Genomic DNA, 17,034 nt, shown 5'->3' with positions numbered 1-17,034 from the left:
TCGACAAGAGGGCTGTTGTCTAATGCCACTTGTGTGTTGTACACAGTGGTGTGCAAAGAGCCAAATACACAAATGCTTGACAAAAACATAAGTGATGGATTGTACTTACCCTGGAGGGATTCTATAACAACTCTATAGGCTGTGGCATGGCGATGTACCTGCCAGTGGGCACACAAGCTGGTCATTTCAACGTGTTTGGCTTGGAGGTTTGTAACACCCAAGAACACTGGAATGAAATGGAAACATAACTGTATCACACTGCAGACAACACCACAAACATCCCTGAATCTGAAATTAACTTCTGGAACAATTTTCATTCAAAGCTGCATACTCAGAGAGCTGGGAAATCCATCAATTTACAATGAGTTAGTGTACAAAAGATAACTGTTTTATGACTTGAGAAAACAGATTGCAAAACATTATGCATGATGTGGTCTGTCTGCTATTTTTCTTATTTGTTTGTTGTTTGTTCGTTTTGAGACGGGGTCTTGCTCTGTAGCCCAGGCTGCAGTGCAATGGCATAATCTCAGCTCACTGTAACCTTGACCTCCTGGACTCCAGCAATTCTCCCACCTCAGCCTTCCGAGTAGTTGGGATCACAGGCATGTGCCATCACACGCAGCTAATTTTTTTTTTTTTTTTTTGTAGAGGCAGTGTTTCGCCATGTTGCTCAGGCTGGTCTCAAACTCCTGAACTCAAGCCACCTGCCTACCTCAGCCTCCCAAAGTGCTGGGATTACAAGTGTGAGCCACCATATCTGGCCCTGTCTGCATTTTAAACAGAAGAGGAAGTACGTAGTCATAGCAAAAAGACCAGATGCAAACGATGATGAAATTTTGGGTAATTTTCAATCTTACCCCCTTTATATACTTGTATTTTCTAAATATTACACAATAAACATGTAATACTTGTATAATAAAAAAGTAAATACAGTATGTACTTATCAACCAATGAGACAGCCATGGCTTAAAAAAGGGAAGAGTAAAATAGTCAAAATGGAAGTGTTCTGCCAACAGGAGCAGTTTTACAAAGACTGGTCTTCAAAACACGATTGAATAAACACTATTGAAAATTTAAAAATAAAAGATTTTACACAGATAACACAAATTATTTTAAAAATACATAGGTTCCTATTAATCTTAGACACTGTGATATGCAAAAATGGTTGTCTGGGGAGGCAATAAAATATTGTTTCTACAAGACAATAGAAAAGTAGGTAGCCAGTGTTTATCATTTGGATCCAAGCAGAAAATCAACATATTTACTTTTCCTAATGACCTCTGACTTCCATTCATATCATTTTCTATTATTTCTCTCTCTCTCTCTTAGCTTACTCACAAAATAAAAATACCTTGAAATTATCTTTTCAAGATGGTAAAAATAATCTTGTTTAACTACAATTTGTACATTTACACTGTTCCTTTCTGTTACAGAAGAAAAGAAGACTTTTTTCCTAAAGCCAATTATACAATCTCTCTTTCCTCTAACAAAAACAAATGACATGAATGTTAATTGATTTATATAACTTTTTTTGTTTTGTTTTTTGAGATGGAGTCTTGCTCTTGTCACCCTGGCTGGAGTGCAGTAGCACAATCTCAGCTCACTGCAACCTCCACCTCCCGGGTACAGGCGATTCTCCTGCCTCAGCTTCCTGAGTAGCTGGGATCACAGGCGCCCACCACCACACCCGACTAACTTTTGTATTTTTAGTAGAGGCAGGGTTTCGCCATGTTGGCCAGGTTGTTCTCAAACTCCTAATCTCAGGTGATCCACCTGCCTCAGCTTCCCAAAGTGCTGGGATTACAGGCATGAGCCACTGTACCCGGCCCTGATTTACATAATTTTATGAATGTTAATGATTTATATAATCACACAAAATATTTTAAAAATATCTTATATTAATTTATTTACCATTGTGGGAGGTTTTCTTTTGCTTGGGAGAAAGAGAATAAATAATAAACCCACTTAATTTATATTTTAAGGACAAGAATGTAAAACAATTCAACAATCTCAGTCTTTTAAAAGATGTTTGGAATGCTCAATATATTTATTAAGGGAGAGAAGAAAGAGGAAATAAAATTGAAGAGGGAGCAGAGAAAAGAGGATGGAAAAAGACAAGAAAGACTGGGGAGAAGAGAGACCAATAAAAAATCATAGTGCTGGGCGTGGTGGCTCAGTCCTGTAATCCCAGCACTTTGAGAGGCCAAGTCACGTGGATCACCTGAGGTCAGCAGTTCAAGACCTGCTTGACCAACATGGTGAAACCCTGTCTTTACTAAAAAGAGAAAATTAGCCAGGCACGGTGGCGCATGCTTGTAATCTCAGCTATAGGGGATGCTGTGGTGTAACTAAGGAAGGCTGTGAGGTTGCTACAGGAGCAAAACAGAGGAAATACTTGGAGGTTTCATTAGTGAAGCCACAACAGTGTCACATCAATAGCCAAGCACAAGATCAGAACCACAGCCAAAGGCTTCCTAGGTCTGTTGAAGATAGAGACTATTTCTTTTAAGATACATTTATTCACTAGCTAGCCTTTAAGGTCTCAAGATATTCCGTGACAGAGAATTCAGGACACCTCTTCTGTAAAAGGGCTGGCCCTACACGCAATTGGGGGATGCTGGGGTCTGGCTTAATATACGGCTCACTTTTGCCTGACAGTATTGATTAGATTAATTATTTATTAGGGATGAGGGTAAGATATAGGCCAAGTGCATAAAGCCCAATCATTACAATAATAGTAGTGGTTATTCATTGAATATTTGCCACATCATAAACGCGTTACATACATTTTTTCTCTGCGATCCTCACAATTTGCCTGAACAATGGTTATTATTATCTTCATTTTAGAATTGAAAAAGCCTGGGCTGAGGGAAGTTAAGCAATTTGCCCAAGGCCACGCTAATAAGTAGCAGATTTGAGGCTTATTCTTTCGATAATAACATGACGATCTCAAGAGTGGCGCATGTGTTGCTGATTGCACTCAGGACTATTTTTATTAGCACATAGCCAAACCACTTGTATTTTGGTCATTTATGTGTTATCTTTAATGTGTATTTTAAAATGTGATTAAAAATCTTGAGTGATATAATGGACTCTGGGGACTAAAGGGGGAGGTTTGGAAGGCGGGTGAGGGATAAAAAAGTATGGATTGGGGACAGTATACAGTGCTCCAGTGATGGGTACAGTAAAATCTCAGAATTCACCACTAGAGAATTTATCCATGTAACCAAAAACCCCTTGTATCCCAAGAGATATTGAAGTTTTTAAAATAAATAAAATAAAAAAACAATAAAGATGTCATTTGACTACCAAAAAAGAAAATAAATGTATCAAAATTATTTGATTGTGGTGATCATTACACATTGTAAACATAAATCATCACGTTGAAGATTGCAGATCTGTGTATCTATACCTTGAACATATACAATTTTCATTTGCCAATTATACTTCAATAAAGCTAGAAAAAAATGAAAGAATAGTGATTATTTGAAACAACAACAATATCTTGAGGGATTTATAACAATAGAATTACAAAACAGATAGAAAAAGAGTAGCAAAAACGAAGATGGTATTATACATCGGTAAAAAATTCTTAAGCCAAAAAGCAGTAATTTAAGGTAGACTGGAATAAGCTGAGGATTCACATTGAAAACTCTAGGGTAGCTATGAAAATTTAGAATATTTAACTAAAAAGCTAGTAGAGCAGAAATTTTTTTTAATATATTAAAAAATAAAAATACTAATTTTCTGTTTAGGGTAATTACATGGATTTTGAGAAGTATTTAGGTCAAAAACTGTAAGTCAATTCAAATAAATAAACAGATCATGCAGAGGTATAACAAACTTCAGGAATATGGAACGTACATGCTGGAATTTGGAAAACACTGATTAATGCGTGGGTGTCTGGGAGTGGTGTACGTCAATGAGAAGTCCCAGATGGTGTGCAGACAACACGAAAACCCTCAAAGGAGTAGAGAAGGAAGTGCTGAGAATGGGGTGGCATGTACTTTTGATGGATGGCATGTGTGCATGTGCAAGGGGGTGGAGTGACCCCTCTGAGAAAAGACAAACCTCCTTCTGCTCCAACTTTGACATTGGCCATCTCGGGCTACAGGCTGTTTGGAAAATTTCACCTAATCTGAAAAATGCCAACACAGATTTTCCAGAAGGAAATCCTATCTGCAATCATCAAGCCTATTTGAAAGCCAGGTACTGACATCCCGCCTGTCAACCGGGACTCCGAACTACCCCGAATATACAGCACACCTTTATTTCCCTGAAACACCATCCAGAAAGGGCAACATGGAGGAAAAGAAAAATGAATGACCAAATGGAAGCAGGGGTTGAGTGACAAGTTACAGTGAAAACAAAACAGCAAAACCCCGTGTGCTTGGGAGGCTGAGGAGGTTGAATCACGAGGTCAAGAGATGGAGACCATCCTGGCCAACATGGTGAAACCCCATCTCTACTAAAAATATGAAAATTAACTGGGCGTGGTGGCATGTGCCTGTAATCCCAGCTACTCGGGAGGCTGAGGCAGGAGAATTACTTGAACCCTGGAGGCGGATGTTGCAGTGAGCCGAGATCGCACCACCACACTCCAGCCTGGGCGACAGAGAGAGATTCCATCTCAAAAAACAAAACAGAGCAAAACCCATGTACAGTTGAGGCCACTGGAGATGGCTCTTACATGTTTTCACCATGCCTGTCAGGGCGTCGCTGAAGCCTGAGGCCTGGGAGGCAAATATCTTCACATTGTAATCCATTCCACTGAGGAGGTTTGTGATAAGAATGGTGTTAATGTCAGCTCCCACAAATGTTTCCAGTGTTGGACCAGGAACTAAAGAAGAAAGAGGATATATTTTAGTTACAACAAAATATGGGAAAATAGAAGCACTCTTAGATCAAATTGTACTCACTTGACTGCTTTTCAGTTGCCTAGGATTACACAGCAAGCAGACAGCAGGGTTGAGGTTTCAATCTGGTCTCATCTAGCTCTAAAAACTGCTGCACTAAAGGTTATTTTTAGGGACCTAGTCCTTTCCCCAAATATAGTTTTATCCTTGTGCTTATTCAAAGAAGTTGGTCCACCTCAGTCTACCATCTGCTATATTGTTATGTACTATGTCATGATAGGCAATTGAGGAATTTGTCCAACTAAAGAAATAATTCTCAATTGTCCCTTCTAAGGTAACCAACTTTGTTCCCAGCAGACACGCAAGCGGCAGTCACAGCAAATTTTATCATGGAGACCAGGCCAAACCTTGCCACACTCTGAACCAGCATCAAAGTTACCACTTTAGTTTTATCTACTCCTTTCAGGATGTTTAATACCAGACAGATTACGCTCTTATTCCAAGGCCCTTGATTAGCTAGCATTTTCAGGCCTTTATGTTTTCACCTCTTCTTCAATCTAGTGGGGTCTTTAATGAAGCCTTAAAAACATTCGTTGCTAAAGCCTATACAAATTTATTTACCTCCTGCCTCTTCCCATGCATGCTCATTCTTTAAGAGCTTTGAGTTAGTGACACGTTCTCAAAATACTCATCACTTTCCTCCAGAAGGCCCCTTCCAACAATACATTTATATGTTTCTCTATGTATGTGTTAACTCAGTAGCGACGGTCCCATGCCCCACACGTACAATGCAAATGACCATACATGTATATTTCTCCCACTTGACCTAAAACAGGATTTCTCAGCCTCAGCACTGCTGGTATCTTGAACTGAAAAATTCTTTACTCTGGGGCAGAGGAGTACTGTCAATGGTAGCATGTTTACCAGTACCCATTAGATTCCAGGAGCAAGTCCTCCCTCACCAGTTGTAACAATAAAAAATGTCTCCGTTGGGGGGCAAATGACATCAACTGAGAACCACTGGTCTAAAATAAAGCCTTTTGTGCTTAGAAAGCCTGATCAATATTTGTAAAATGATCCAAAGAACAAATTAAGCAAGGCTGTCTTACAAATTAATGCATGCTTCAGGCCTAAAGCAAAGAGACAAAAACACTGGTGATGCGTCCCAAAGAATGAGCCTGGAGCAGGCTCATGCATCCATGTTCTAGTCTTGCTATTTTATTTTCCTGGTTATAAGGATGCTTGTCTGCAGAAACTGGAGGTGGGAGTATTTCAGTCTTATGGGCCTGAAGACAATAGCACATGGATAATGGGACACAATAGAAAAGGCTGAAAATTGATATGGGGCAAGAACCACATCTCAGATGAAAAATTGAGACTAATGGAGTTTTTGAAGGCAGAAAGGGCTTACATTCTATTTTTATTTTTTGAGACAGGGTCTTGCTCTGTTGCCCAGGCTGGAGTGGTGTGATCACAGCTCACTGTAGCCTTGACTTATCGGGCTCAGGCAATTTTCCTACCTCAACCTCCCAGGTAGCTGGGACTATGGGTGCATGCCACCACACGTGGCTAATTTTTGTATTTTTTGTAGAGACAGGGTCACACTATGTTGCCCAGGCTGGTCTCAAACTCCTGGACTCAAGCAATCCACCCTCCTCAGCCTCCCAAAGGGCTGAGAATATAGGCATGAGCCACCACACCCAGATAGCAGAAAATGTTTTCATGACCCTAAGAATGTTTTTAAAATTTTCCTGCCAAATTAAGAAAAATGACTGGAGATGTCCTTTCTGCTGAACAACTAGAGTACTGCAGGCCCAGGTCTAGAAAACTGAGAAGACCCTAATAACATCAATTCTAGTCTCCTGTTTAAACTTCGTGAGATTGCTAAGAATGGAGAGATGGCACTGTAAGAGGTGCTGGTGCACACAGTCTCCTCTTCACAGGCATACAGACCAAGGGTGCAATTGCTTTCTACTCCGATCATTTTCATGCCTTCAAGATATAATTATGTGGGAGGTAGAGGTGAGAGGGATCCTCTTATGGAGGTGGCTAAGAGACTGGTGGAAAAGCATTTTACTACTGTGATGAGTCCCCCCGCCCCATATCATTTCCAAACTGGAGAGACTAAGAAGTTGGTAAATGAAATTTTTCCAACTAATCCAAGAAGTAAGAGGTAGAGGAGAACTTTGAAATCAGAAATTCCAAATGTTTAGAACTTATATGTTCATTGAGCATAAAAGCTTCCTATAAAGTCAAGGTCTGCTTAGATTGGTTCCTGGTCTAGGGTATGATTAGGTCAAGTTTATACCCAATACACATTCTTCTAATTGATGTGCCCAGTAGTTTTTTATGTCATGTCATAGCTTCATCATCCTGATAATATCTACCTTATCACTAACCATACTAAAACACTTTATTTTTCCAAAACAAGTAAGAGTTTCTCCCTACTTCTTTAAAAAATACAACCAAACAAAGTGTTATCAGAAAACAATTTACCTAAAGACATTTTAAGTGACTACTCATGGTATCAATATTATTTACAAAGCCTTACTTACCACTGACAGGTTTGTAGACAATTCTATAGCCTTTCACTGGGGAAGACGGGGGGTCCCACGTAATGCGCAACCGGTTATACCATTCCTCGGACACCCGCAAGTTCTGGGGCGCTGAGGACGGCACTGAGCAGAAAAGAAAAGGAAAAACAGGGATTCAGTGTAATTTCCTTCTGTATGTCCCACACTGTTGCCACCAAAATATAAGACATCTTCCCACAAAATTAAAAATATTTAAAAGTGAAAGTGCACTGAAACACACAATGAGAAGCCTTTGAGAGTCTGTGGTTGTTTTTTGTTTGTTTGTTTGTTTCTGGTTTTTTTTTTTTTTTTTTTTTTTGAGACAGAGTCTCACTCCTTCACCCAGGCTGGAGTGCAGTGGCATGATCCCCGCTCACTGCAACCTCCACCTCCTGGATTGAAGCAATTATCTTGCCTCAGCCTCCCAAGTAGCTGGGACTATAGGCACCCGCCACCACATCTGGCTAATTTTTTGTATTTTTAGTAGAGACGGGGTTTCATCGTGTTAGCCAAGATGGTCTTGATCTCCTGACCTTGTGATCCACCCGCCTTGGCCTCCCAAAGTGCTGGGATTACAGGCGTGAGCCACCACGCCTGGCCTTCAATATTAAATATATGGGAAATAACTGCTCTCAGGATAAAACACTTTTATCTGAAATGTAGAAGTCTTTCATTGTTATTTTGATTCCCCTTTCATCAGTTAATTTTAGGTATAATTGAATTCAATCATGTTTATTAGAAATGTCTGTCTCCATGCCACTCTGTTCCACTAAGTATATGTGAATAGCAATATTGGGGGCGTGTTCATAGAATGTTAATAGTGATTATTCTCAGAGGTAAGTTTCTGATTTTTTCTTTTGCTTTCATCTTCATATTTCCTATATTGTTTGAAGTTTTATATTATTACTTATCCATTTTTTATCAAAACATTACAGTCATTTATATGGAGCACTATTATAAATTTGTATGCATTTTGTCATTATCATTTTGTTGTTGATAAAACTTAGTTGTGTCGGCCACTGCTTAATCATGCTTAGATCATCCACTAATACTTCAAAATAATTTCACTATATAGAGATTGTTAAGATGTAATGGCATTTCTGTAATAAGATTTAGGCCCTAATTTCATACTAATAATCTTTAAATAATTTTTATTTAAAGATAAATAAATAATAGCAAGTATTTACCTTGCTAGGTAAAATACTACTTGATGTTTTCTTTAATTGTTGCTTAAGTCTGTGGTTTTGGTTTTCAAACATTTATTCAGCAGCAACATACCAACATATGCTAGAAATTCCAGTGCATAGACCAAATCAAGAGGCCAATATACCGGTAAAGGTGGAGTGAAAAGTTTGAAATCTCCCTATAGCTCTGCTCTTCTGTTTTCCTTCTGTCCTTCCTCATGTCCCCTGAGGAAACAACTATAGCAGCTCTGAGGACTCACAATACTCTGGGTGATGTTTAGCAACATGTGCAGGCTTGGTGGGAGTCTGGATGGAGGCACATGGCATAAGCATGGGAGGAGGGAGTGATGCCAGCACTTTTAAACGAGGAGATGATACTTATTTGCCTAGCTGAGTAGAATCAGGACTCCGGGCTTCAGAATTTTAACGATTTTCACAAACTTAGTTGAAAACTCCACACTTCGGTGCCCAGGTACAGAATTCAGCCCTTGATACCATTTAGAACCTAACCACATGTCACCATTGGTAATTATGACAGATAAAGATGGTCACAGAGTTTTTGACCCTCCTTCCATTGACAGGTGGGGCTATGACTGTTTCTTTGAATCTGGGTGGGTTCTATGACTACCATGACCAATAAATAGACTGCAGCAGAAGATATACTAGCAGTTTCCATTTTATGCCTCTTGGAACTCTTGCTGTTACAGTCCTGAGGTGACATGTAAGAAATATGACTGCTTTGCTGGAAAGACCACATGGAGAAGCTCTGAAACTAATGGAGAGAGAGAGGGACTCAGCTGGGTCCAGGCTGCTTGCCACCCTCACCAAGATGCCAGATATGTGGGTAAAGTTGTCCTGTACTCTCCACACCAGCCCAGCCCTCAAGCGAATACCACCGGGTGACATGGATCAATCCCATGTGGAGCAGAATTTCCCGGCAAGTCCTGCCCAATTTCCTGACCCACACAATTGTGAGATGTGATTAAAAAAAAAAAAAAAGGTCACTGTTTTAAACCATTAAGTTCTAGAGCAGTCTTTATGCAAGAATAGACAATCAGATCAACAATGAAGACAACTAAGACTCTGTAATGCTTTAACCAAGGGTTTTCATGCATCTTTCTCATTTGAGGACCATGGTCAATCCTTCTTAAACAAGTGTTGCATGACGCCTCCTCTGTGCCACACAGCACCATAGGAGCTTGGCATGCAGAAGTGAACAGTATTGATGAGGCCCCAAGCTCTCACAGTGCTTGCCTTCCAGGGATGGGAGACAGACAGTAAGCAAATACATGAATAAATAAGAAAACACCAGAGAGTAATTAGTGCCATGATATGACCAAAAGCAACAAACAAAAAATGATAATATCACAGACAGTGGGGGCTACTTTGCATGGGGTGGCCAGAAAAAGCTGAGGAGGTGATGTTGAGCTTAGACCAGGATGACCAGAAAACTTCTGACATGCAAACATCTGGGAAAGCATATTCCATGTAGAAGGAATTGCTAGGGCATGGGGCCTAGGGCAGGAACAACTTCAAAGAGTCCAGTGGAGGGCAGAAGGGGAGGTATGACTGGGGAAATGGCCAGGAGGGGAGATCAAACAGATCAGCAGGATCCAGGTGGTAGGTTCATCTTTGTAAGGCACAGAAGGACGTAGGATTTTATCCTGGGTATAATGAGAAGCCATTGGGAGGCTTAGAACAGAGGTGCAGATCATTTATCTGCTGAAAACCTCCTCAAGCTGCTATGAGAAGAATAGGAGATGGCATGAGTAGAAGCAGGAAGACCTGACAGGAGGCTAGTACACGCATCTGGATGAGAGAGAGTGTGGCTTGCATAAAAGGGAATGAATTAATGGCATTTTCAGCAACCCAGATGAGACTGGAGACTTATTTTAAGTGAAGTAACTCAGAAATGGAAAACCAAACATTGTATGTTCTCGCTTATAAGTGGGAGCTAAACTATGAAGATGCAAAGGCATAAGAAGGATACAATGGGCTTTGGGGACTCCAGGGGATCGGGTGGGAAGGGGATGAGGGATAAGAGACTACCAATTGGGTTCAGTGTATACTGCTCAGGTGATGAGTGCACCAAAATCTCACAAATCACCACTAAAGAAATTACTCATGTAACCAAATACCACCTGTTCCCCAAAAACCTATGGAAATAAAAGTAAATTAATTAAATAAAATAAAAATAAAAGAGAGTGTGGCTTGGACTACAGCACACCTGTTAGGTGAAGAGAAATTAGGCACTCAGAGTACATTGTGATGAATCAACAAGACCTTGATGAATTAAACTCTGGAAGAGAAAGATGTACTGGTTTTTCAAGTCTTCACTTCCACAGAAAAGGAAACTGCAGCCCAGAACATTTAAGCAATTTACTTAGAGTCACATAGCTTGTGTATGTAAAGACAGGATGCAGACAGATTTCCTGTTTCCAAATCTTTTAGTTTCTTCACTGCAATCTACTGTATCTTTCAGGGTGCATTACAGGGGACAAGTCAGCTTATAGCCAAAGGGAGAAAGCTTCACTTACAGGTTTTTCCAGGAGCAGAGACACTGACGCCTTCTCCATCTGTGTAGATGGGAGTCACTGTGACTTTGTATTCAGTATCAGGAAGCAGAGGCTTCAGAAGGAGATTGTTCTGGCTTCCAGCCACCATAATCTGAACAAAAAAGCAAAGCACCACAGTCTTAGTGAGACCTGTTTCCACTGATTTGCTAATGAAGCATAACTTTACACATTTTGAAACAATCAAAAGCAAAGAGATGTGCTTTGAGAGTGAGAAGAAAAGAAAAGGCATTCGTGCAAAAAAGCATTTCTCCCTGAAATTCCCATCATAGTAACCCTTAGTTTATAATCACTAATACAGAAGGTTTAAATTTGATGCTCTTAAGCTCTAAGGAATATTCTTCTCTCAACATCTTCTTGGCATTTGTAAAGTATCCAGAAGAGAGAATAATGGCCTATTTAGATAGCAGGTGTTTATGGATTGGGAGAGTTCATTCTATAATCCAGCCTGCTGCTTATCATTTTTTGTTTTACTTAAGTATCCTCTTGCAAAGTCAGCCTTCCATTCTTTCCTCCTTCAGAGATAATCAGACCCCAGCATTTTCTTCTTTCAGTTAGAAAGGATGGACCCTAGCCAAGAGCAACAGAACCACACATTAAAGCCAAGTTTTCTTGAGCTGAAGCATATTTACCACTAACACTAAAAAATGGTGCAGCTTTTTTGTTTCTGAAAGGAGTTGTCTTCCTCAATCTAGAATCACCATCACTCTGTGTCTAAAAGGCTGTCCCCACAAAAAAGAAAAGGAGCAGTGGGTTTGACATCGCACAAGTGAGTGCAGGGCGCCATGTGGCGGCTGTGTGAACTCTGCCACCTCGAAAAGAATCGTCTGGACTAGAAACCACATGTTCTCAGTGCTAAAACCACAAAACTTTCTGTCTGTGCTCCAGGAGTGAGGAGCTGGCCCATCACCGGGCCATTTAAAGAACTTAATCATGGCTGGAAAAGTGCTAGGATGTAAGAACTGACTCAAACGGGTTTAAGGGAGTCACAAGACCAGGACAGCTGGAGTTACTTTTCAAGTGCTGGGTAAAATGCCAGCAGGCAAAGGGCGATGCTGTCTCTTTCTGGATGAAGGAAGGAACCCATAAATCATGGAATAAGCCCTAGAAAGCCTCGAGTTGAACCCAGAAGCAGCTGTTGCTAAGATATTGCTAAGCTTCAAAAGCAATATTTTAAATATGAAACAAGGAAATCTAAATTAGGTGATTTTATGTGAGATTAATATGATTTTGCTCCTCATTGGAAAGGGCCATTGAAATGTACAGGTATGAACTGATGTGTGAACTCGGGGTCCTGAGAAGGAGATATTTACAAAGGAGCTCTGCTTTATTCCAGAATGAGTTAGACGGCCCTAGCACTAAGAAAGGGTAAGAGAAGAATTGAGGTTGCCCTGACTTGTATTACTCCATCAACATAGCTTCCCTCAGGGTGTTTCTTTTAAATGTAACCCTGCTGAAGCAGAGCCTGGGCATTCATTTCAATCTGTCCATCTAGCAAACCACCCATGTTGATGTTAAATAATGTCTTCTTTCAAACTGAGAAGCACACGGTCTTGGAATTAACCAATTAAATTTAGCACATGGAATACTAAAAAGCAGTGTGACTGTTTTAGAAGACTCATTAGCTTGCCAGGAGTAGTTGCTGTGATTTATAGTAAGAGGTCTCCCTTACCTAGCAATTATTATGTGCCAGGTGCTGCTGTAAGCATTCTGATATAGCATATGCAGACTGAGTAAACCTTATCAGAAATGCTTGAGACCAGCAGTGTTTTGGATTTGAGATTTTGTTAGATTCAGGAATATTTGTAGATGCATAAGGAGGTATCTTGGGGATTAGACCCAAGTCTAAAAACACTATTCATTTACATTTCATATATACTTTATATACATAATCTGGAGGTAATTTTATACAATATTTTAAATAATCGTGTGCATAAAACAAAGTTTGTGTTAATTACTTCTATGTGAAATTTTCCACTTGTAGCATCATGTCAGTGTTCAAAATGTTTTAGATTTTGGAACATTTCAGATTTTGAATTTTAAGATTAGGAATTCGCAATCTGTAATTCACTTAATCTTCATTACCTCCTTTTGAAATAAGGGGTATCGTCACACTCATTTCACAGATGAGGAAACTGAGGCTCATAGAGCTATTGAGTAAAAGAGCCATTCCGAAACCCCAAGAATCTTGTCTGGGCCTTTGTCCTCTACTCCACATGACTGCATCACTTGAACCTTCTTACCCTATTGATACTCATTCTCAAGAGTAAAAAGCAGTCTCCTCTTGGGTATGCAAAGTTCCTCTTGCCTGGCCTCTGCTTGTTTGGACAAAGCAAAGTAAAAAAATGTGCTCCTACTAAAAACAAATGCTGCAGGTCAGAACAGATGCTGGTTTTATTTATAAAACAATTCTGTAAAAGTGTTCATGGTTAGGTGGGATGCAAATATAACTAGTGAGCTTCATGCTTTTATTTTTTTTCAGAAATGGATTTTCATGTCTGGCTCTAATATCACCCAAAGCTTTTCAGTACAACCTGGACCACATCCAACTAGCTGTTCCTGCAGTAGAAAGAGGATTCCCTGTATCTGGCTGTGTTCCCGTCTTATGAAGTTCAGTTCTACATAGTGATTCTCAAACTCTTTGTGGTGAAGGACTAGGTGGTCGTGGTGTCATTTTAATTCCCATCCATTGCAGACCAGTATTTGTAAAATACGATAAAACCAAGTGGTTAGAAAAGTGATCATGTTCTCAGGTTGTTGCAGTAATGTCAAATGGCTATCAATGTTTCTAAAATGTTAATCTTAATATCTGAACTTATCATGTAGTCATGTAGGAAACTGAGTCACACTTTGAGTATTCTTCCTCTAGACATATTCTTGCAACCCAGAATTCAGGTTAGAGCTACAGATTTTTATACTTAGGCTCTAGAAAATTCTGAAATCCTGACTAGCCTTTTAAAATAAAAGACCTTCCTATCCTGAAAACAAAATGTATAGCAATGTCATTGCCACTCCTCCATATTCCAAGACAGAGTTGAAAGTCAATCCTTATAAAATATGTGACAGGTACTACAGTTTTATTTCTAAGAATTCAAACTTTTTTTTTAACCTGGAAATATTTGATAGGTGTAATTATATCTAGAACGTATAGAAACACTTCATTTACCTCAACTGGAAACGTAAATTAAATTTCCCTTGTTTTACATATATTTAAGCTGAACTTTGGTCTACGATGTTATAATACACAGTGTATAACATATACATACACTATTGTCCAACTTCATTACACAAGCTTATCACTTCTTTGTGTAAATTTAATCAGCCTTGAGAATTAAGGAAGGTTTGGTATTCCTCTTATCTTGACACATTTCCTTTCTTGCTTTCATAATATGTCTTAGCCATCTGTCTTTCTGTGCCATATGTTATTATTTTAAGATGTCATTTGGCCCATGTGATTTCAAGACCCTTGGACTTTAATACAGATGTGCCTCTGCCTGTCCACCTTAGTTTCATAATCTAAATTTACATGCACTCCACTTTCTGTCTCCAGTCATAACACATTGCATTTGTATTGCAGTAACAGTTCATAAAACACTGATACAAATTTTCAAAGAACCCTCAGGTGAGTCCCTGAGAGGGTGCCTGTAAATCAAGTGTGCACATACCCTATTTAATTAAAATCCTCTAAAGGAGGATTTTAAGGAGCTTGATACTTAAAGAATTCTACAGTAGTTTCTTCTGTATAGCAAAAGAGAGGGGGAAAAAAACAGTTTTGTGCAGCAAATAAGCACCACCAAATTTATCAACATTTTTCATTTTTACTACAGGTTTGTTTAACTGGGTCAGAGTGCTTAAGACTTTTGATCTTTTTTTCCCTTCATCTAGGTGTCCAACTATTTCAAAAATAAACAGTGTGAAATGAAAGAAAGTAGAAAAGCAAAAATTATCTAGAGACAACCCAAAGTAAATATTATTATTATTTTACCTTGCATAGCTTACGAGTGCATGCATGAGATTAAATTGTTATTCTTTCCAAATGAACAGGAATAATTCACTAAGAAGCTTAATGTATTTCTTAGAAAGAGTAAAAAACAAAAAGCAAACAAACCAGAAAAAAAAAAAAAAAAACAGCCTCTCACTCTGGGAAGTTTCCATGGGCTCATTTTTAGGAACTAAATTACAATATGAGAAAAATAACACAGAAAATAAAATATCACAACTTATATATTTAATTACCATTCCTAACCAAAATTTTATTTTATTTTTTTGAATTTGCCAATCATGGACCATTTGAAGTGTATGGTCTGAGTGAATTTGTAATTCAACCTATTTTGTTTAAGAATCCATTAACTTTTCAAAAGTATACTCCCAGAACAGTATAATGGCCTTCTGGCTATTCACAGTAGGTGTGGTCTATCACTGCGTCCTATAAATACTTCCTCCATCAGTCAGAAATGAAGTACTTTCCTTAAAGGATTTTGGGCTCAAATAGTTGTTTGTGTAAGCATATAAACAAAAATAATTTCCCATTGAAGCCTTTTTGAGAGAGGAAGGCAAAGGAATGATAATGTTATACTTGAGCAATAATAAATCTTGTAGACTTCTTTCCCAGAGTGTCAGAAATAATGCAACAGAGGGCAAGAAATGCAGGTAATGAGCTAAATAAACATATTTCATGACTCAAAAGAAAAATTCTTCTGGATGCATACTGGAGTTACCTGGTTTGATCAGAAACATGTCTAAGAAAGAATTTCCAGGTTCTAGACGAAAAGGAATGATACAGTGTAAATTTAGAATACATGGGAAGGCCATGATTAAAAGCGTACCAGGCCATGATTAAGAGTGTATCATTGATTTTGGTGCCCGAGTAAGATGGCCAAATAGGAACAGCTCTGGTCTGCAGCTCCCAGTGAGATCAATGCAGACGGCAGGTGATTTCTGTATTTCCAACTGAGGTACCCGGTTCATCTCACTGGGACTGGTTAGACAGTAGGTGCAGCCCATGGAGGGTGAGCATAAGCAGGGTGGGACATCACCTCACCCGGGAAGCACAGGGAATTGGGGAACTCCCTCCCCTAGGCCAAGGGAAGCCATGAGGGACCATGCTGTGAGGGACAGAGCTATCCAGCCCAGATACTATGCTTTTCCCACGGTCTTTGCAACCTGCAGACCAGAAGATTCCCTTGGGTGCCTATACCACCAGGGCCCTGTGTTTCAAGCACAAAGCTGGGTGGCCATCTGGGCAGACATCGAGCTAGTTGCAAGAATTTATTTTCATACCCCAGTGATGCCTGGAATGCCAGCGAGACAGAACCATTTACTCCCCTGGAAAGGGGACTGAAACCAGGGAGCCCAGTGGTCTTGCTCAGCAGATCCGATCCCCACAGAGCCCAACAAGCTAAGATCCACTGTCTTGAAATTCTCGCTGGCAGGAAAGCAGTCTGAAGTCAACCTGGGATGCTCAAGCTTGGTGCGGGGAGGGGCATCTGCCATTAGTAAGGCTTGAGTAGGTAGTTTTCCCCTCACAGTGTAAGCAAAGCTGCCTGGAAGTTTGGACTGGGAAGAGCCTACCACAGTGCCACAAAACCACTGTAGCCAGACTGCCTCTCTAGATTCCTCCTCTCTGGGCAGGGAATCTATAAAAGAAAGGCAGCAGCCCCAGTCAGGGGCTTATAGATAAAACTCTCATCTCCCTGGGACAGAGCACCTGGGGGAAGGGGTGGCTGTGGGCGCAGCTTCAGCAGACTTAAACGTTCCTGCCTGCTGGCTCTGAAAAAAGTAGCGGACCTCCCAGCACAGTGCTTGAACTCTGCTAAGGGACAGACTGCCTCCTCAAGTGGGTCCCTGA

The 17,034-nt window shown here is 39.9% G+C and overlaps 1 protein-coding gene across 4 annotated transcripts in view; it reads right to left on the bottom strand.

Annotated features, from left to right (window-relative positions):
* COL14A1 (collagen type XIV alpha 1 chain) overlaps window positions 1-17,034 on the bottom strand; it is a 281,368-nt gene that overhangs the window by 122,590 nt on the left and 141,744 nt on the right. For all 4 annotated transcript variants that reach the window (XM_031650141.1, XM_031650143.1, XM_031650140.1 and 1 more), the window contains exons 20-23: window positions 11,151-11,280; window positions 7,412-7,534; window positions 4,691-4,840; window positions 110-226 (exon numbers count right to left, since the gene is read on the bottom strand). In XM_031650141.1, the coding sequence (XP_031506001.1) occupies window positions 110-226; window positions 4,691-4,840; window positions 7,412-7,534; window positions 11,151-11,280 (520 nt within the window). The remainder of the gene's footprint in view (window positions 1-109; window positions 227-4,690; window positions 4,841-7,411; window positions 7,535-11,150; window positions 11,281-17,034) is intronic.

The sequence above is a fragment of the Papio anubis genome, chromosome 8 (assembly GCF_008728515.1).
Source record: "Papio anubis isolate 15944 chromosome 8, Panubis1.0, whole genome shotgun sequence".
In the NCBI taxonomy this organism is placed as follows: domain Eukaryota; kingdom Metazoa; phylum Chordata; class Mammalia; order Primates; family Cercopithecidae; genus Papio; species Papio anubis.
The sequence above is the reverse complement of the archived record's forward strand: the minus strand, read 5'-3'. Positions and strand labels throughout refer to the sequence as shown.